The sequence below is a fragment of the Molothrus ater genome, chromosome 2 (assembly GCF_012460135.2).
Source record: "Molothrus ater isolate BHLD 08-10-18 breed brown headed cowbird chromosome 2, BPBGC_Mater_1.1, whole genome shotgun sequence".
NCBI lineage: Eukaryota > Metazoa > Chordata > Aves > Passeriformes > Icteridae > Molothrus > Molothrus ater.
In genome coordinates this window covers 39,985,585-40,007,205 of record NC_050479.2, presented here as the reverse complement: position 1 = coordinate 40,007,205, position 21,621 = coordinate 39,985,585, and the positions used below count along the sequence as shown (strand labels likewise).

The 21,621-nt window shown below is 37.4% G+C and overlaps 1 protein-coding gene across 1 annotated transcript in view; it reads left to right on the top strand.

The window, feature by feature from the left end:
* UBAC2 (UBA domain containing 2) overlaps positions 1–21,621 on the top strand; it is an 88,045-nt gene that overhangs the window by 58,498 nt on the left and 7,926 nt on the right. The window contains exons 6-7 of the mRNA XM_036382278.2: positions 1,217–1,264; positions 11,858–12,103. Of these exons, the coding sequence (XP_036238171.1) occupies positions 1,217–1,264; positions 11,858–12,103 (294 nt within the window). The remainder of the gene's footprint in view (positions 1–1,216; positions 1,265–11,857; positions 12,104–21,621) is intronic.

Here is a 21,621-nt window from a genome sequence, read left to right as displayed (position 1 = left end):
TGTCACAACCTGAATGATGAGATGTGCAAATTTATGAGAAATTAGGCTCACTTCTATATTTTCTAGGGATTCAAAAGTAGCTCTGGCGTGTGCAACGGGGAATACACCATAGCTATGTGAAATATGGAAGAGAGTATTTTAGAATAAGAAATCAGTTTCAGAATATTGACTTGTGCTCCACATGAACATTTCATTCATCCTCTTTCCTGTTCAGCCTTTGGTTTCCTTCAGTTTCTGCTCCAGCACCTTATTTTCTGGATCTCTCAGAAATCTTGTTTCCTCTCTTCTGAGCCCATCACTTGCACTATTATTGCAGTCTTTGGGAAAGCCATGCTAATGTGTGGGCTGTTTTCCATTGGGTCTTTTGCCTTTTGCTGTCGTGCACACAGCACGTCCAGCCCGGATCAGTGCTGTCACTGAGCCCTGTATCTGCGGGATCTCTCCCTGCTGAGCACTGAACCCTTGCTGCCATCACCCAGAGCCCAAGGGGAGACTCATTTGCCTTCTTCTCATTTGGAAACTCTGCCCTTATCTCAAGTTGCTGTTTCTGTAGTCTGAACTCTAAGAGGGAAGGTGTTCTCATGATTCAGTCAGCATCATGCAGAAACATTTTAGTCACCATTTTCAGTCCATTTTTTCCAGTTGGTAATAACCTTTTCCAGGTGATTAATCACATACTTTGCTAGAAACAATGGGCTGCCATGTTGACTTATCAGGATAAAAAAAAAAAATTGTTCCAACTTATTTCTGTGATTTCATGTCAGCAAATATGTCACTGGGTAAGAACTTTCTTTCCTTAATTTTGATGCTGGTGCTTAGTCTGTCTGTGGCTGCATGTCTGAGAGCTTCACTTGGAGTGCCTGCCTGCTTGGAACTCTCCTGTTGCTGCTGAGTCATTTCCTTTGCTTCAGTCTATCTTTCAGACCTGTTTTTCTGTGCACCCTATAACTGACATCCTGTTATACTTAGTAAGCTATATGAAAATAAAATGTATTGTTCTCTAGAAGGAGAACAATTGTTGGATCCCTGTGTTTTTTCCACTTGCTCCTTCTGGAATACTTTTTTTTTTAATGGTAAACTGAATTTTAACAAAGGTAAAAGTCTGACATCTCCCATTGTCATGATGAGTGCATAGCCTATATCATATTGCAACTTAGTGGTCCATATAGCGGAACTTTGTAAAATAAAAATTTAAATCCCTGCTCTTGTCTTCTAGCTCTTAACCTCTGGTTCCTACATCTGGATTTTAGCCTTAAGTGGATTGGTAAGTTACTGTTATAAAAATCATATGTTCCTTAAAACACTCTGTTATGTATATGAGCAGCACAGTATATTTGGACTCAAAAAGAGCAGAAGTTAAGTAACATTTTATGTTGCTAACTAGAAAATTTTCCTCTTCAACTTCTAAATATGTAAAGCACTGACTAGCTGGTGATAAACTGATAGGTGACAAAATTGGTGGTTGATGTTTTCAGGGTGCTGCTGGTCCCTGCATAAAATTAATTTTGTTGCCGTGGATATAGCTGTACACCCACAACTATAAATGAGATTATTGAGGAAATGGTAGAAATGTGTACCCCAGGTTGAGGTTTGTTTTTTCCATTTTCAGCAAGCCTCAAGCTTTGATTCCAAAACTCAGGTTTTAATAACTTTGCTGTGAAGGTTTTTCATGCTTTGCTGTTCTCCAAGGAGATCTATAATATAGCTGTTTCTCACAATGGCAGTAAGGGCACAAAATCACGTTCCACATCAGTCAGATAAAGGAGCTGTGATCTTTTTCCTTTCTGACTCTGTTGTTGGTAAAGTGCTTAGTGCTGGAACAAACTGTACTAAATCTTTCAGATTGTTAGATACTGATAAGCTTCTTTTAAAATTTTACAGACTTAGAAATTCGGAGCTTAGGCTGATTTCTTGGCCCAAAAGACTGTAACCTTTTTCAACAGTGGGAGTGCTGCCACTTCCAAAGGAACTCATTATTAAGTTGATGGAGAACTCAAATTATGCCCTTGCTGTATAGAACCTACTAATTTGAATTTGGGTTGAGCTCAGAAGGAAATGCTGCTACAACTTAGTGATTTGATCTCTTATCATTTGCATTGACTGTGAGTTTCTAGGATAACTAATAACAGGAGTGTCAGAGCAGCAAACTGTGATGTCTGTTCATGATCTGATCTTGCTATAAATATCGATGAAAGCAGTGCAACTAACAAATCAGAATCTATCTCCCCTGGAAATCAGCCCAAGCCTCTGTGCCCACTGAAGGATCTGTGACTTCCTCCAAATACACTACCCTTCCTGTTACTCTGCTGGCTCTTTTAATAGCCCTTCCTTTCCAACAGGTGTTCATTAGAGAGGGAAGGAAAGGAAAGAAATGGAAAGGCATTTTTACTCCCTCTTTCCTGATGACAGAAGCTCTGTGTATACTTGATTATACAGACATATAAAGAGTAGCTAATTTTTTTTTCATAATACATTATACAGTTCTTATTTTAATTCCTTCTTAATGTAAAGTTTTATTCTTCTGTATAATGAAACTTGCTGAACTTCTGTAGTAATCTTTTTTATAAATTATCTTTTTTTAAAATTTAAGATTGACAGTATGTTTTACTTGGATGTAAATCCATAGGATTAAATTGAGTTACGTCTGTGTCACAGGATGGCTAAAAAATCATTTCAAGTTTTCATATTGCTTCAGTCAGCATTAATTAAGTCATCATCAATTATGACGTGTTTTCAGTCTCAGTTTTTTTCTGCAACAAGCAGAGAGCTGCACTCCATGACTTTGTAAGAAGTGCTGCAGTTTGAAAAGAAATTTATATTAGGATTTTCTGCCATTTCTTTTGCATAGCATATCTGCCACATTCTGTGATTAAGAAGTCTCTTTTTCTCCTCTGTTAGAAATTATAATTTGGTGTCTTTTGCAAAAACTTGATAAAGCAATAAAGTTTCATGGTATATTAGATAATCTGAGGAAGGATATGCAGCACTATAAAGGTGCCGTTTAGCACTACAAGTGTAGTTGGTTGATAACATATGTATATGTACAATATGTACAGAAACAGATTGTCAAGTTAATGTTAAGTCATTCTGACAACCTATGTTATGTAATTCTTACTAGTCTTAACATTTTTCTAGCTTACTGCCTTAGTCTTTGTGGACTCAAATTTTCAGGTATTTGTACAGAAAGGATGAGCATCAAGTCAGATAGGTGTAATATTTAGTCACTAGTTCATTGCCTGGTAGACACTTCACTGTATTTTAAGCACTGAAGATCACTTAGGCAGTCATATTGAGTGCATTATGATGCTGTTCTGTAATTTAGCTTTTGTTACACTTTTGCTTATGTGGAATATTAAAATGGGTGGTGCCAGCACAATATCTGAGTTGTTATCAGTTTCCACTATGTGTTCAGGGTGTTCCTGGTTTAGATTTATTTAAATTCTCACAGTCTATATTTGAACATGATGAAATGGGATCTGACTTTCTAGTTACATCCTTGCAAGTGTCATGAGACCTTCTTGTGAATTCTAGGCAGGGTATAGAGGTACTGGGAACTGTACTGCCTTGAGTTCTTGTTTTCAGTAGTTTTGAGTGATGCCATCATTACAGATATGCATGTGCGAGTCTATGTGGGAGGGTGGGCATTGATGTAATGTGCCTGGTGATAGGGAATTTTTCACAATTTGTAGTTTTGATGGTGAATTTTTCTCAGGTGCAGAAATTACAGCTCATGTTTTGTTATTGGAATACAGAAGGTCTGCTGTGTCTGTCTTTGTGAAAAGGTATATCTTGCTGGATCTAATTTTAAACCAGCACAGGATTGTGGTCTTAAAGGCAGTTTCTTTACTGTTCACATGAAACTGGATAATCAATTATTGTGGTTTTGGTATGTCAGTTGCTGGTATGTTGTATAAAACATGCTGTTTAAATACATGATGCTTATGTATAAGGAAAATGGAATTTATGAAGTAGACTGTAAAGAAATTCACAAATCTGATGTCATCAGTAATCTGTAATCATCTTATGATTGATAGGACTAATTTAGTTTCTTGTGATTTATTTTGCCAGGAATATATGATGCCTGGTGCATACAGACCAAATTTGTTTCATGTGATAAGAGTTTTTTGGGGTTTGTGCCATAAAATTAGGAAACATACTAGAGATGCCCAAAATTCTTTTCAGTAGTTGTTTACGGAAGTGCCTCCATGTAGTGCATATCACTCAGTTTAGTGAAGGCTTGAAACAGTTTCTTCACTATTTTTTTTTTCTTTAAAATAGTCATTGGATGTAGACATCTTCTCTCCCTTTTTTTCCCACCCCTTTAAGATCTTTTGGATTCCCACTTTACATTTTTCCTTGCCATACTTTTGTAGGATTGAAATTTGAGAGGTGTGTCAAGGCTCAGTCATAGCTTGAGCTCATCTGCTTAAAGAAATCAGCTCAGGTTGGTGACCAGCAGAAGACATGTCCCATGAAGACATGCAGTTCCCTCCACTTTCTAGGATAGTGTCATCAGACAGATCACAGGCCATGGGTTTTTCTGAGTAGCTTAGGGCTATATTTGATAAGGGGAAGGGCCTTTCAGGCCCTTTCTGTGATTTTAGTGTTCTAGCCTTTCTTCTTACCTCGTGTTAGTTTTTTATTTGTTTTCAAGATGACCTGCACTGCATAAAGTTCAAAATTTGGAATCCACCAAGTCTCCTGTGAGCTGCCTTGAATTTATGTAGAGTTCAGTTCAAACCTTAGGAAACTGAAATTGAGAAGTTTCTAAAACCCTGCCTGACTTGGAGATTTCACTAAACAGAATGCAACAGTTTTCTGCATTGTTACTGTGCTGTGCTGGAATTTATTTTTCTCAGAATGTATGAAAAGTTGTGCTTTTTATATTTAGATATTGGAAAATGTAGAGAATCTGTAATTTAGAGCTTGTACTTTAATGGCTTAAGGTTAAGATAGAAAGTTCAGAGAGTGTTGAGTGCATGATTTTAATTTCAGATCTGTTTTTTTGAGTACATTAGTTATTATTCATAATTTTGAAGTGGCTAACTTAGTTTTACATAGACTATAGATGCGGTTAAATGCTCCCAAGTGTACTTGGATTGTACTTTTGAGTTCTGTTTGTTATGAACTTTATGCATCATGTCTGTTAGTTGTTCATCCAGCTGAGGTGTTTTTGTATAGTGAATTCATGTCCTTTAGAATTGGCATATATAGGATAAAAAGTGATTCAGCTAGGGGAGCAAAATAATTAAACCAGACTTTAATTGTTTTAGTTCCTGTCGTAAAAATAGAACTATGTAGCTAATATCTGATCAGATCAGATCTGATCAACTGATCAGGAATCATTGATTTTCTTATTGTTTTTCTTCCTCTCTCACACCTTTCTTAAGTGATTTTGAAGAATGCATGCTGAATTCTTTGTTGTTTTAAAACATTTTGTATTTGCATTTGTATTACCTCACAGTATAGTGTTCATGTTTAAAATATCATCCCTTCTAGATACTTAAAATTCATATTAAATATGTGCTTTCTCAAAGAGAATCTTTGGTCAGAGTGTGTTAATGTATGCAGTTACCTCCACATTTGTGTCCTGCTGTTCATTGTCCTTCATTCTCCAGTTAGTCTGGATATCCTTCAGTCATCCACATTCAGTCTCATGTAGGACTTTAGTCAAAGTATGATTTTTGAACACTTTGTAACTGTGCTTGTAAGTGGATTCAGGTAAATGTTTGCTAAATGTTGGATCTAGTTAATTTCTGAATATCTGACGTTGGTATTACAGTATAAATATCAGTAGTGTTGCTAATATCAGTGAGACTTCTCACATACTAAAAATTCTGCCCATGCTTAAGTACTTACCTAAGTAAAACCATGTGTTTTGTGCATAACAGATGTGATTCCCCTTTCCTGATAGAACTACCTCCCAAAGAGCATGTACTCAGTTCACAGAATCACTTGATGGTAGCACCTGATCCAGCCTCCCTGCTCAGGCAGGGCCACCCAGAGCAGCTGGCCCCAGGACCATGTTCTGATGGCTTTTGAGTATCTCCAAGGATGCAGACTCTACCACCTCCCTCTCCCTAGGCAACCTGTGCTAGTATTCAATCAACCTCACAGTGAAAAATGTCTCGTGATCCTCAGAGGGAGCCTCCCATATTTCAGTTTGTGCCCATTTCCCCTTTTCCTTTTGCTGGGCACCACTGAGAAAAGCCTGGTTTCGTCCTCTTCATTTCCCTTCAGGCATTTCTTTACTTTGGTAAAATCCCCTGGGCCTTCTCTTCTCCAGGCCAAACAGCCCCACTTCTCTCAGCCTTTCCTCATGGGAAAAATGCTCCCAGTCCTTTGATCATCCCTGTGGCCCTGCACTGGACTTGCTCCAGCAAGTCCATGTACGTTAACACATGTGCTGAATCCTGCCCAAAACTAATGTGCAGTATTTGTGTGTGGACAGTGCTCAGTGTTTAGGGGTGACTGTAAGTGACTTGATCTGAGTGTCACTACATTCTGGTGACTTTATTGACACAATGCTCCCTGTGGTGGGAGCTGTGACACCCTGCCCACGTCAAGATGTGAACACATGACAGCTGACTAAGCTACCAGCACTTACTCCTGCATCAGTTAATGCATCTGAGAAAAAAAAGTTGGTTCATCTGGAATACAGGGGATGTTGGTTTGGAAGTGAGGTTGTAACTGTCTGGGGAGGAGGGAAATGCAGATACTTCCAGCTCTGGAAGAAGGAGAAAGTAGTGAGAAAGGACAGGAAAAGGTAATAACATGTCGTAAGGCACTTTATCTGTAATATCTGTGGCTTCTGTAGAAAAATGGATATTGGTTTTCAGTTTGTGTTTCACTTCTAAATTTCTCTTAGATCTGAGGAAGAGTCTCTGTGTCCAAATTATGGTCTGTTTGATCAACTATACCAACTGGTTCATTAGGAATTAGATTATTCTATCAGTGTTTGCTTTTTTTGGCAGCAGTGTTGCCCTTTTTCAGAGAAGGAATCCATGAGAGTAATTCAGCTGTGTGTGTTCTTTGGAGACATCTGCCAAAGGATGAGTTACATCCCAAGAGTGCCCATTTCTCTCTGGTGACTATGACACTAACTTTAAATAAGCAGCTTATTAAGTACTCTTTTAAATTACAGATATCTATGTTGGGTCAGATTAATGAAATCCTGATCTTTTAATTAAAGATTAACACATTGGTTGACATTGGTGATGATTAACACATTGGTTAACAATGTGTTAATCATCACCTACAGAATGCTGGCAGAGACCAAGGGAACCTATGCTTAGGACACCAGTACAAGTTAAAAGTAGCTGTACTGTGCTGAAATGGCAGTACAGTCATGCTTGCACATACACAATGTTTTTTAGCTGATAATGATTCCATCTGACCAATGAAGCACTGATAAACTCTGGAAAAAAAGTTTCAAGGTATCTGGAAAATTTATGAGCCAAATCAACGGGAAACAAAATTGAAGAAAAATATTTTAGTATCTCTATAATCTTATTTTTCTCTCAAGGTAACTTTTACAAAAGGCTGTTTATAGTATTTGCAACAATTTCCAAAAAGGAAACCCAAACAAAATAATCTGTTAGAATTGTCACGGAAGTTGAAAATATGTGTGTAGTGGCATTTATTTGTTGCGTAGTTTTGTTTCTTGGGTGGTTTTCACACAACCCTCTTGGTATGATAAATGCTTTTGCTAATGAAGACAAATACAGAATCCTGACACAAATTTCAACCCATGTTTTGATTCTAATTTTTAGAATTCAGAACATACTAAGGATTAAGCAGATAAAATAGATATAAAAATGTCACTTCACCTTAAGAAAACTATTTGCTTTTCATTTGTTGGTATCTGAAAATAGCCAAGTCTTGAGTATGTATGATGAATGTATTTACATTTTTCAGAACAAAATAATCAAGTATTTGATGTCAAGTTTTGTTAGTTAAAATAATTTTCAACATAATTCTCTACACCAGTCTGTCTTCTTTTTTTCTGTTTGATTTCCTTTTTTGGTGTTAATCAAGTACAGTGAATTTCAATATTTAAATTTAAAATTTAAATATTGAAATTCACTGTACTTGATTAACACCAAAAAATTTGTGGAGCATATGTATCTTTGCAATGTAAAGTACTGGAGAGCTTCTATGTTTGATTTACCTAATTGCAGAGAAACTACAGCTACTTCCTTTTTCTCAAAAATGTACAACTTTGGAAGGACTTAAGGGAAGGGGAGGGGAAGGCAGGCTTTATATGGGAGCAGAACGAGGTTAGGAAACTTCATGTGAAGAATCAGTAGTAAGTCATGGCATTAAGAAACTGAAAATATCTAAGCACACTTAGATTCTCTGCAGTGTGCCAGAGAATTTCCAGCATCCTCCATTTCCTCTTCTTAGCACTGTACCACATACAATATGGTGGAAGATGTTGTGACTAACAGAAATTGAGATGCACCTTATGTTGCTAGCCACAAATTCTCCATTTTAACGGTGTGAACATAACCACAACGTTTTTTTGTGGTGACTTTTGGCAGCTAAAATACAGTGGAAGCTCCTCTATTGGGGGAAGTAGCCCTTTAATCTGATGTATGGTGCTGAAGTTGGAAGATAATGAGGTTATTTTATCTTCATTGAATAAACAATGTTGCATTATGTTCTTAAACACTAGAAATTCACTCAATGTCAGTAACAAAAACAGTGTAAAAAGTTGCTTTTTACTTTGTCAAAGCTTATGATTTATAAAATGATATCTATCAAATTCTGCATATGAATCAGCTATAGAGGAAGTTCTTTGGAAATACTTGACATTAAGATGAAAGTATGACACTGAGCCAGACTGAATCACAAGGCCTTTTTTAACTACAAATGTGTGCATTCTGGGCTTATTGGAAATATGGAAATAGCTATCTTGTCCTCACTAATTGAAACTTATTGAAAATTTGTTATAACTGACCACAGCATTTTAAAGTTTCTTATACTTCCATGTAATAGCTCTTCATTTTAGCATGTCCATAAACTTTTAGGCTTATAAAGCCTTTTCTCCTGATTAAGTACTCTGGAATGACTTGCTCTCTACAACTACCTAAAAGGAAATTGTGATGAGGTGAGGGTCAATCTCTTTTTCCAAGTAAGATAAGTGGAAATGTCCTTTAAGTTGTGCCAGGGATGGTTTAGATTGAGTATTAGGAAAAATTACTCACCAAAAGGTTCATTAAGCACTGGAACAGGCTGCCCAGGGCAGAGAGAGGTTGAGTCACAATCTCTGTTGGTGTTTAAAAGACATGTAGATGTGGCACTTAAGGACATGGTGGACTTGGCAGTACTGGGTTAACAATTGGACTTGATGATCTTAAAGGTCTTTTCCAACCTAAATGATTCCATGCCCAACCATCTCCACTAAGAAAAATACAAGAATGCTTTTACTGATCCAGCTGTTAATTGAGGCTTGCAGTATGCCTTCCCTACTGAGACAAACAAGTACCAAAGCATTGACACCAAAGACAGGCTGCTGTTTTCTCATTGCTCTATGTTCTGTCTTGACTTGATAAATAGTGATTATCTTTGTGGTTAGTATGTTCAGACACGTGTCTGGATTTGTCATATATTCAGGGAGATGTAGTTTTTCCTATCACCACTTGCTTTGTTTTGTTCTTGTGACTTTTTGAACCCGCTCAAGATTTTTGAAAACATTAGACCTTTTCAAAGGTGGTAAGAGAGAGCAGAGATCAGTATCAAGGAGTGACATTTGAAAGAAGTGAAGGAATGTTGGTGTGATGTTGGACAAAGTATTTTGAGTGGGACTTCTTTCCCTGCCTAGTTAACACCTGTACAATCAGGTGCAGAATCCCTGGAATGAAAAGGGGTCCTGGCTCCATAGCCTAATGATGCTACCTGTACCTACACCTAACAAGGTGGGAGGAAGGGAGATAATTTGTATGTTCTGGTGCTGCTTGTGCATTTTGCATTGAAGAATGTGTATGCAATATTTGCAATCTGGTTTAGTAATTCTCGCTCCCCCAAAACTGCTTTTTCAGTTACTGTGCAATCTAGGTTTTCTTGGGTGAGGGGCCTGTCTACCTACCTCCCTCAGGATCAGGGGTTTTGCTTCTGGGGGACCTTCTTGCCAGGCAGACACCTCAAGCAGTACATACCAAAAACGGGTGAATTGCAGAAGTGATACGAATTTTCTTCTTCTTGTTTTTTGGTGATTATAGCTATATCTTAATTTCCAATTGATGTGCACTGTTTTAGTCATGAGTTTACAGTCATCTGGAACAGTTTCACTAGAGCTGAGAAAAGAATCTTTGAGGTCATGAAAAAGCTTCTGTTACAGTGTCCTGTCCAGTTAGGACCTTTTTGAATACAGAAAATTTTAATTAAAGGCAGCCTTCACTCTGATGTGATTATGGCCTTTATAGCATTTACCTCCTTTCTTTTAGCATGACTGAAAGACTGAAGAGGTTAAGAGTAGTTTAAAACACTTCTTTCTCATTTTAGAATGACAGCCTGTGCTTGTGCTGTCAAGCAACCAGCAGCTTGGGCTGTACATCCAACTGTGAGTCATAAAATGAAAGTAATATAAAACATAAATCATTGTTTCCAAAAGCAGAATGTGTTTTTGCTAGAAGTCTCACTACCTCACTGGATATTTAACAATAACCTTGTTAATAATCTGAAAAATATCCCCCCTCCTAAAGAACGTTGTTTTTTCCTATACTGTCTCCCTTTGTATAATCAGCAATGCATTTAGTATCTTTATACAAATGTCAGTGAGATACAACAAATAGCTCCAAATAAATAAATAAATAAATAAATCAGATTCAGATTTTCTACATTACTTTTCGCATAATTTCATTTCTGGGGTATGTTTACAGATTTGTTGAGGTTCAGATCTCTTCCTGTTCATGTGCTGTGACAGCATAATTCTTGTGGTATAACAGACAACAAAGAGTCACAAATGCTGAAATGTGGCATAAAGCAGAATGCAGATGGGACTGCTTTGGGCTCAAGTGCTGTGGCTTCACAATGGCATTCAAAATAATGGCTGAGGGATGACTGTAATTCCATTTATGGGGCTCATGATTTCTCTTTCTCCTGCAGAATCTGAAATGAAATCAAGCCCCAAGGCAAGCATGAACACAGGGAATGTGGTTTTTTCTCATGGGTAGGAAAAGGGCCTCGCAAAAACTGGCTTTTTCAGTATCACAGTTTTTAATGAATTGGTTTTCAAATGTTTTTTTTTTCCCTCCTGTAAGGCAGGTGGGCTTCTTTTGGAATGAGTGTGTGCATAGTCTTAGATTTAACTACATTTCTGCTGGTATTTAACTTCATTTCCACTGGTTTGCTTTTGTTTTTACTACAAGGAGAGATTCAGGTGGTGGGGACAGAAGCCTTAAGAGGGTTTGGGTTTTTTTTGTTTTTTTTGAAGGGGTGTGTAGAGTGCTTCAGCATCCTCAAGAGCTGTCTTAATCTTCTCAGGTCAGCGTGCAGCATTCCCTGACCAGGTCTTTTACTAGAAATTAAACTTTTATTTTAATTTTGACCAGTTTTAGAAAGGGTCATTTGGCTTGGGCTGAAATTCCAAAACAAACAAAAAGCCCCTTGCAACTTTATGAGTCACAGGCAATGCACCACACAGATTTTAAAAAGCAATTTGTAGTTGTAGGGAAGTAAAGAAATCCCCTGTTTGTTCTCTGATTCTTGACTGGGAACTGTGAGTAAATACAGTAAAAGCACTTAAAAAACCAGAAAGACCCAACTGTTACCTGCAGCCAAATTCAGAGTAAATGTGGTGTACTTCAGTTTTTTGGTTTTCAGGGTTTTTTTAACATTTTGTTTTTTATTTTAGATTTCTGGGATTTGCTACAATAGCAGTATGTTAAAAGTTCATCGAATTCTTTGTGTACCCAGATGGGTAGCAAAGATATTTTCATGGACTCTTGAACCAGTCTTCTCATCTGCGGAGCCAACGAATGAAGTTCGAGTGGGAATGGGAGCCACAGTTGACATCCAGAGGCAGCAGAGAATGGAGTTACTGGATCGTCAAATCATGATGTCTCAGGTTGCCCAAATGAGGCGGCAGAGACAACAGCAGGTATTGCTATACATTCTTTAAGGATTGTATTGTTAGAAGAAATACATTTTTTTGGTTCATAGATTTTGCATTCTTCCTGTTTCCTAAAATTATTTTTTAATTTTTTTCCATCAGTCTTTCATACACTGTTGTACTGCTGATAGCCATTTAAGTGGTTTGTATAGCTTTGTATGTTAAAACTGCTTCACAAGATGGGAGCAGGATGTCAGACAATCTTGTGGGGATATCAGTACTCCTGGCATTCTGTCACAAAAAGTGAGGCTGAAAGGTAAAGTGATTGCTTCTTGGTGGTCATTAGTGAAAGCCATTGTGTAAAGTTAGAAAGTCAAAATGCTCCTTACTCTTTTGAGTATCTGTCTGGTCAGCAGCCTTTTCAGAAAGGCTGAAAATTTTCTATGAAATTCCTTTTTTTGTAGGTATATAGGTTGTTTCTTAAGGGCAGAAATTAAAATCTCTAACTTACAGAGGTAAACCACCAGTGACTCTCTGTTTGCCATGTTTAATCCTCTTGGTTTAATCCTCTGTCCCTATTGAAGAGAATAGCAGATTCTTTTTATTTTCTCTGTTTTATACAAACTAACAAATCCAGATATTCTCAGTCTTTGTGTTGTAGGGCAGCAAAACAAGGCAGGTGGTGTCTCAATTCCTGTATCTTAGATATGTTCACTGTCTTCACTGAGTTTTCTTTGCCTGAAACACAGCTCTGTACTGATACACAAGTGCTTTTTGTGTTGGGAGTAGTGCAGTGCAAACAGATATAGCTGTGTTACCCTTAATGCATTCCCAGAATTAGAGGTGTAATGGCATAAAGCTTTGGCCTGCAGCTGGAGTATGAATCTTTGTTTCCAGTCCCTGATAACATTTTTCGGTTTTTCTTATTTCCTTAACATTTCAATATGATGAAATTATTTCTCAAGCAGAAACTTCTAATCTATTTTTCTCCATTCCTATTAGAACACTGATCAGTTTTAACATAAGAACTGAACTAGAAATTACTCAATTCTTGAATGTTGCCATTGTAATAGAAAATGAATTGAAACTGTATGTTGGACTACAAACAGCTGTGAGGATTGCAGCCGGGTTTCTTCAGATGTGAGAAAGAATACACTTCCAGTTATGAAGGACAGTCTTTCTAATATCTCTTTAATTACAACGAGTGGTAAATAAGTTCAGAATGGTAAATGATAAAAGAACTGTTGATAACGTTTTCTTCTCATCTTGTCCTTTCCCTAGGCTATGAACAATGAAAGTGAAAATTGTATTTTCATGTTTGACTTCAAATAGAATTCTTTAAAAAGGTGGAGGGGTTTGACTAAAATGCAGGAACACTATTTGAACATCAGTAAGATGCTTCCCTTTACAAGTTGCTGAAACACTTTCAAGTTACCTTCATGTTTAGCCTTTAACTTGAGCACAGCATTTATTTAACTGGTGCTAATCTGTGAAACCCGTGATCAGAAGGCCATAGGATCAATGTATGAATGTTCCATAGAGGCTCTGCAGAAAAGGTGTGTCATGAAAGCTTTTGACCCACCTGGTGTTTTTTAATGACTCATTCACAGAATTTACTGGTCATCAGCTAAATCGGAAAAAGCATCACTCACAAATGTTGCTGTGCAGTGGAATAATGAAAAACAGACTATTTTCAATCTCAAAATAATATTTGAAAAGTTGAAAACCATTTTCTGGATTGGTGTACTTGGGCAATTCTTTTACCTTTAGAAATTTGGCAAGGTGTAATTTGAAGACAATGGAGTGGAAGAGATCATGCTAGAGATGAAAAGAATTTAGATGATAATTTTACCTGTGGGAGTGAAGCTATAAAGAATGCAGCTCAGTTTCTTAGATAGTTTTTTTGTGAAATTGAAAATAATGAAAGCTGTGAAGTACATGTCAGTCATCAAAACAGACTTTGAATTATATTCTGGTAAATGTTGTGTGGATTTCTGAAGTCTCAATATGCTGTCTGTAGGTAGTGTGCCATAGGTGAGATAAATTAACATTTTCTCTCACACTTTCTGCTTTGCTTGGTGAGGGAAGTGAACTTTTAACTTTCTTCTCTATGCCATAGTGCAAGAATTCTGTTCAGCTGCCCCTTGAGAAGGTGCTCTGCTCATTCTTCCCGCTCCTTTACTCTTCAGTTCGTCTGTTTGAGAAATGAGACAATGCAGTTTCCCAGGATGTTGGTAGCATTATGGAAGGAGAAGATCAGTGCTTCTAATGGGGCTCCATTGTCTGGGCAACGTTGGCAGACTCTCATAAGGGAGGCCCTTCTCTTAAATAGATGCTTTTTGTAGTAAGTTTATTCTTAGAGTCCCTACAAGAAATTCTGAAGAACATGAGCCTGACAGGTTATGTAAACAAACATTAAAAAGTTTAAATTAAAAAAAAAGGGGGGGGGCAGGAGGAGGGAAGAAACTGGGGGGAAAGCCTTTCTCAAAAGTTGTTTGTAGTATACCTCTATGATACTGAGATGTAAATAATTTTATCTTTTTTTTTCCCCTGTTGTTCACTAAACCCTTTTATCCAAAGCAGAATTCACTTTGGATGCTTTCTACAAAAAAGAAAAAGCAAGGAACAATCACCCCAGAATTTATTTGCTTGCAATTCTTTGAGCTTTACCTTTTCCAGTCTTTTTCTAGCTGAAATCTCCTGGTCTGGAGGAACCTGAAGCATGGAACTGTGTGTGTGAGTGCTGGGCTGTCAAACACCCTTGAATTCAATGAGTGGATTGAGTGTGTGGTAGAATTTGAAAATAAACCCACCAAGTTCATTACTTGATGTACCTTATTTTAGCTCTTAAATATTCTGAGGGCACTGTGTCTGAATTTGTTGCTAGAAGCTGTTGTGTTGATAGTTTCTCAGGGGAGTGTGGTTAAATGGTGACTGGTTTTGTGTTGGTTTCTAGTTGCTGTGGATACAGCCCTTAAACACATGGTAGTGTTCATTTAGAAAACTTTCTAGATCTTTTTAGATCTTGTGTTCTTTATTTGCTCCTGTGGATATTGCTGAGAAATTACAATCTTGTCCCAAATGAATTACATAGCATCACCTGCATTCACCTTTAAAAGCAGTAGAATAAAATGTGTGCTGTATGTATTCATTCCCTGAAAATACCAGCTTGCCATTTTGTTGCTGCTTTTTAAACTTTGCTTTCGTAGTTATTGTCTTTCACACTCTTTTGTCTATCCTATTTTGCAAATAGTTTGTCGTGTTTTTCTTTTTTTCCCCATTTCTGATTTTCTGTTCCCCTTCATGTCACTGTCACATTTTCATTCCCCACTGTGCCATTTTCCTCTACATTTTTGTCACCTCTTCACCTTCATCTCTCTTGTTTCCCATACTTTGTATTTTCTCCTATATAAAATGCTTCTTCACCTTGGGGGAAGTTCTCTCCTGTCATGTCTGTAATCAGAAATGATTACCACCAGTAATCATTTGCTATTTTATCCTTTTGCTACTGTAATGTTGATAAAAGTTGGTCTTCCTCTCCTGATGTTTCTATTTCTAGATCTCTTTTATTTCTTAGTATTTTTCTAAAAAGTTTATCTTTTTTGTAACCCAAATAAAACCCCGGTGGGAAAAGGGAAGCAACTGCAGCATCTGTGCACCAGTGTGAGTATCAAGGCGTCAACTTGACTTTCACTTCCCATTGAGAACGTGGAGGGAGGCTGGCAGAGAACCAAATTGTGCATAGATAGGGAAGATTCCATGCCTAGGTGGTATTGCTACTCTGATGTCACTACAGACTGTGATGTGGAAGTGGTGGAAGGTTGCAAAAAGGTGGGGAGCACCTTGTGTTGGCATTAAGTATAACTCCTTGGAGCACTCCTTGCTGTGCCCATTTGAGATGGGCAGCATATCAGCCTCAGTCCCTTCATCTTGAAAGAATGGGTTTTGTATCTGCTGAACATGTATCTGAGCATTTTAGCTGAACATGTTAAGGACATCATATTACCTTCTTTGTGGATTCTCTTAAGTGTCTTGTATCACTTAAAAGCTTCTCCAGGTTGCTCTGACTGTAACAAGCCTGCAGCCATATATATATATGAAATCTTCATTTCATTACCTCTCTATCCACCCTGTTGGCCACTTCAAGCTTACACTGTCTTTTCCCTCCTGTATTCTTGTTCTTCTCTTCCAGCTGCCATTAATTTTCACTGAGGCCAGAATCTCTTAAGATTGATACCACATGGTATCTCATATGTATATCTCATCTTCATCATATATGAGATTCTGCTGCTTGCAAAGACCAGACTTCTATAACAAAGGGACTTCCTCTTATTGTTTGTTCATTAGATGTCTTTCTCCTGGGACACAGAAGAGATGTTCTGTGGGTAGGCACACTGAGTATCTTTATTATTATGGGGAGCCTCATATCCTGAACAATTTGCAAGTTTTAGATTTTGTCAACTAAGGACTGTGTGTCTAGATTGGTAATTTACCTTCTGGTTATATCTAAGCAATAAACTCCCAACCTTGGAAAAAAGTAGATTAATGGAGCAAAGGTTTTCCTGGCTCAAGAGTTCTTCTCAGGAATGTTATACTCATTCAGGAGGGTAGAAAAGAAATCCCCCAGTGAATATACTCGTAGACAGTCCAATTCTGCTTTTTCAAAGTGAAGAGCTAGACCCAAGCTTATTTTTTAGCTCTTCTATTGGTACTGAGGTGGCACTTCAATGAAGTTTTCTTGAATCACTTCACAAGTTTGAGTACCAGCAAGAAGCCCTTCCAACAGATATTTTGAACCATGAAGACCTTCTACAACCTTTATACATTGCCAAGTCGACAAAACCCCTTGTTGTCACAGCCAGGACTTCAGATGGAAGCAGCTTTTCCATTTTGTTCCACAAATGTATGTATGTATCATTGTCAGGAAGAAAACTACCAGACTGCTTTACGCTGATAAATGCTTCACCCTGAATAAATGGGTGAGACTTTCAGCCAAGTGTCACACCAAGTCTTTTCTCTAATTTAGTTTCCATTCCAATCAGTCTGTGTTACTAAGGCTTCTTTGGGATTTTGTGACATATTTGAATAGAAACTGCCTTTAGCAACACTTGCATAAACTCCAAAGACAGTGATATGTAGGGTACCAATAGAATAAAAAAGCTTTTATGCCTAGACTCCAGGGAAATGTGTGCACAGGATTTGACATCATATTTTTTAAGAATTCTGTTAACCAGTGAGTGATTTACAGATTCATTTCAGCCCATGAATGATGCTTGTATGCTGCAACAGTAATCACTGTGGCTAAATTTAGACTCAGTATTCCATCACTCTTCCCTTCCTCTGCATGCCAATGTACACATGTGGACACATTTTGAAATAACAGACAGCTTCCAGTTTTGTAGGGAGAACAATATCTTTTCCTTCAGACCTGTGTGTCTTAAATTCATCCTTTGCTTTTTTTGTGCTCTTCTGGCATTTTTCAAGCCTTGGTTATTCTCTGTAGTTGTTTAAAACTATTTTCTTTGTGTTGAAAATAAACTTGTATTTATATCAAGAGTGTATGGGGTGTAAAAACTGCATATGCTGCTGATGTTGGCATGCCTGAACTCTGGTTTTTAATAGTTTCATTTCAGTAATGTATTTGCAGCAACTGATAACCCACTGCTATCTAGACATTCTGGATTATTTTGCTGTATGACTTCTTTCATGGATTCTAGGTGTGAAATTAAAAATGTTGAATTTCCTGTTGAATTTTCAGGTAATGAACAATTCATGACTATTTCCTCGACAGACTAGCACAGAAACTTCAGATTTCTGTCTTTTTTATGGAAGTTGGCAATTCCACAAGCTGACAGAACTAGAGCCAGCAGACACTAGTACAACTAGAATAAGCTGAGTGTGTCTCATTAACAGCCAGCTGTCACAATCACAAGACTGAGTTTCTCTATCTCCTACTCATTGGTAGCACTCTGCTCATATATTGAACAATCCTTTTTTCTTTTGGACTGGAATGATGAAGTTCTCTTTCATTTTGACTCAGCTTTTGAGCTATAGCCTTTGAATTTGGTTTAATATTTGTAATCAGCTTTCCTAGAGAAGCAGTGATTGGACAACTTCATAAAGCAAAACACTGTTTTATTTCAAAACAAAGAAATTGTTTAGGAAATAGAATATTTTTATTCTCTATGTGATTGGTCTATATTCCTTTCCTCTGAAATTTAACTAGAGGCAATTTCTTATAAAGCGCTTATGAAATAACAAATTGCTCCAGACATTTCCAGAGTATTTAATTCACTGCTGTTGAATCAAGTTCTGTTTACAGAAGGCAGGGTTTTTTTAGGTGTACCTGTCCCTTCATTTCTAATGAACATGGTGCAAATAAGGCATCTGTTTTGGGGGCAGTTGGTTATTGGATTCCAGGTCTGCTTCTATTGTCCTTCCAATCTGCACTTAAGGAGTCTTGATGGCCAATTTCTTCTTCCAGAGTGCCATTTTCCATAGTATGTAGTAAAAAAGAAGCCTGTGGTTCAGATAGTACATGGTCCTCCTTAATATATAGGATTTGTGATTTGAACTCTGATACTTACACATGACAGCTGTGAGCTGGTTCCACCCTTGTTCCTTAATGTGCTGCTGTGGTGGCTTAAGCCCAGCCAGCAAGCAAGCACCACACAGCCACTCTCACCTCCCCTGCCACCCTGGTGGAGTGAATCAAAACTAGGGTGAGATAAGAACAGTGCAATAATTGAAAAAAAGTAAAATATAGTAGTAGTAATAATAATAAAAATAATAAAATTTTTAAAACCCACAAATATGTGATGCACAATACAATTGCTCACCACTGGCTGACAGAGGCCAAACTCCATTCCCTAAACTGGATCAGCCCTCCATTTGGTTAACTCACACAGTTGTATATCCTGGGCATGGTATTCTGTGGTGTGAAATGTCCTTTTGTCCAGTTCAGTTCACCTGTCCCAGCTATGCAACCTTCCAGCCTTTTTTTGAGTACCTCCTCACTGGCAGAGCATGAGACACACAAAAAATAGTCCTTTACTTAAGATAAATACAGCTTAGCAAACCCCCTTATATCAGTGTAGTACCAACATTATACTGAATCCAAAACACAGCACTACCAGCTGCTGAGAAGAAATGAACTCTATCCCAGCTGAAATCAGGACAGATACCTTAAGAGGTGCTACAGGTGCAAAGTGTTGACACCTTGAATATTGACTTTGAGATATTAATAAATGGAAGCTAATCCTATTTGCAGCCTAAGACAGAACTTGAACCTTCACATCCCAGAATGGGATGCTGATCTGTTCTTTTCCCTATGTCATCACAGACTAGTCTTTTATATACTAAGGGATGTGCTTCTGTAGTATTTTGAAAGATTTAGGTTTGAGTTTCCTTTGTGCCAAGAGTTTGTTATCTCAGCTTGTCAAATCAAAACAATTTTAGAACTCTGATTTCTCACTTTGGTTCCAGTCTCTTCTTATTCCTTATTACTCTTTGAAAAGTTTTTTGCATAGAAGGTGAGTGAAGAATTATCTATCTAATCATTATGCTTCAATACCAGTTCAGTGTCACAAGTCCAGATCCAAAGAGCCATGGGGTAAGGATTAAAACTGACTGTTTTGTGCAAAATATTTAATACAGAGCTAAAGTTATTTCCCCAAGTACAGACTCTGTGCTCATGCTGGTGGACCTGCCTTCAGCAGCTGGAATACTGGAACCTCCCAGTGCATGAAATCCCTTCCATTGTCTCTCAGGCAGCTTCAGAAGCCAGATTAAGGTGTTCCTTCTAGATTTCAAAGGAAATAGCTGATCAGGCTTCAGAAAAGACCACATGTGGATTTCTGAACTTGTGTGACATATGAGCTCCTCAGGGACAATGCAGGCATCAAAGTTCAGGATGCAGAAACTAAGAACTGGAAACAGAGCCTTTTGGCTGAATAGACTTGTCTGTTGGATAAATTTCCAGGAAATTAGAATATCATAAGAAATTGCTGGAGTGCTTTACTTCGTGAAAAATTCTTTCTGTCGTTAAGAACAATGCTTACAACATTAATACTGTTATGTCTCTACCCCATTTTAAAAGAGGGAAGTTATTAAAGTAAGAGGAAAAAAAACACCAAAAAAAGTCTCCCCAAACAACCAAAAAACAGAAGAGTTTTATCATCACAAAAAGAGACAGGCCAGACCTTGAGTAAGTGTACTGGAAATTTCACCATTTTTCTCTCTTATGCAATGTTTAGGGCAGCAGACATCATGTCATCCAAGGCTATGCTTTTTTTTGTTTGTTTATTTATATCATCAGTATATGGACTTTGGAGTCAATACATGGTTGAAAAATTTATGCCAGAAAAGCAAGTCAGTGTTTCTTGTTTTCAGTAAATTTTGTTACGAAGCTTTATATGAGAAAAAAATAAGACAGTATTTATGTCTTTATCAAGTAAAGGTTTCTATACAGAGTGGAATATTTTACAAATGTAACTTTAAAAGGTGAAATGCAAAGCAATTTCCTTTTTCTTTTTTCTTACTGTAGTTATTATGTTAAGAACAGGACATATTAGGAGGTACTTCCTGTTTGTGCAAGTAGATGGCAAGTTGGCATTAACCATGTACAGGAGATAACATTATCAAAATATCTTAACCACGTGCATCACTTTCAAGAGGATTTTTTAAAAGCCTTTAATTTCTTTTGAAATTAATGTAAGTAAAATATGTGCATATCTGAAGGCTACATAACTAGATATTTGTCAATTGTCCATAATTCAACACTTTCATTTGTGAAGCTTTGGATAAGAAGTGCTTTTACAAAATATGCCATGGCAGGTGTGTATATGGGAAACAGGTTGAGCTGTTTTTCAAAACAGAGAAGAAGGAGATTATCTGAAAAGAAGTGGCATAGCTAGGTTTTAGCAGGCTGTACAGTCAGAGACATTTGCTAGTTCTAGATATTTCTTCCTTATTCTGCAGGAAAGGAGGATACGTCTTTCCTGTAAACAGAATTGTCCCAGGCACCATTAAAAGAAAGAAACAACAACCCAAATTTTAAAAAAGAAAAACAAAATCAAGGATGTGACTTCAGAAGGCTCAGCTTCTGTACGTAAAGCCTTGGCAGCTATCCAGGAGTAAATCATCAATATGGCATTTCCTTAAAACCTTCTCTGTAATGAAGAGCTGCTATTTTCCCCATTTCTTTAGTTCACTCCATTTGTAAATCTCATTCTTTGGTCATCTAAACTTACGATGAGTTTGTTGTCTTCCTGTAACAGAAGTTCCAACATCATCAGTGTTCTCCTAATCCATTTCCAATAGTGATTTATTAGAGACCAGTAAAATTACTTCCTTGGTATGTTTGTCTCCTATCAGGCAGTAACAAAGAACTTAAAATCAACTGATTCACCCAGTCTGTGCTGCTAAACAAAAGGAAACTTCTGACTTTTTCTAAAAAATTACAGCATAGAATTAAAGGGGGGAGAAAGTCTTACAGGCCTTTCTTAGGTTTGTCTTGTCACCCTTCTCATCAAATAATTAATGAAGCAGTACTTCTGTCAAATCTT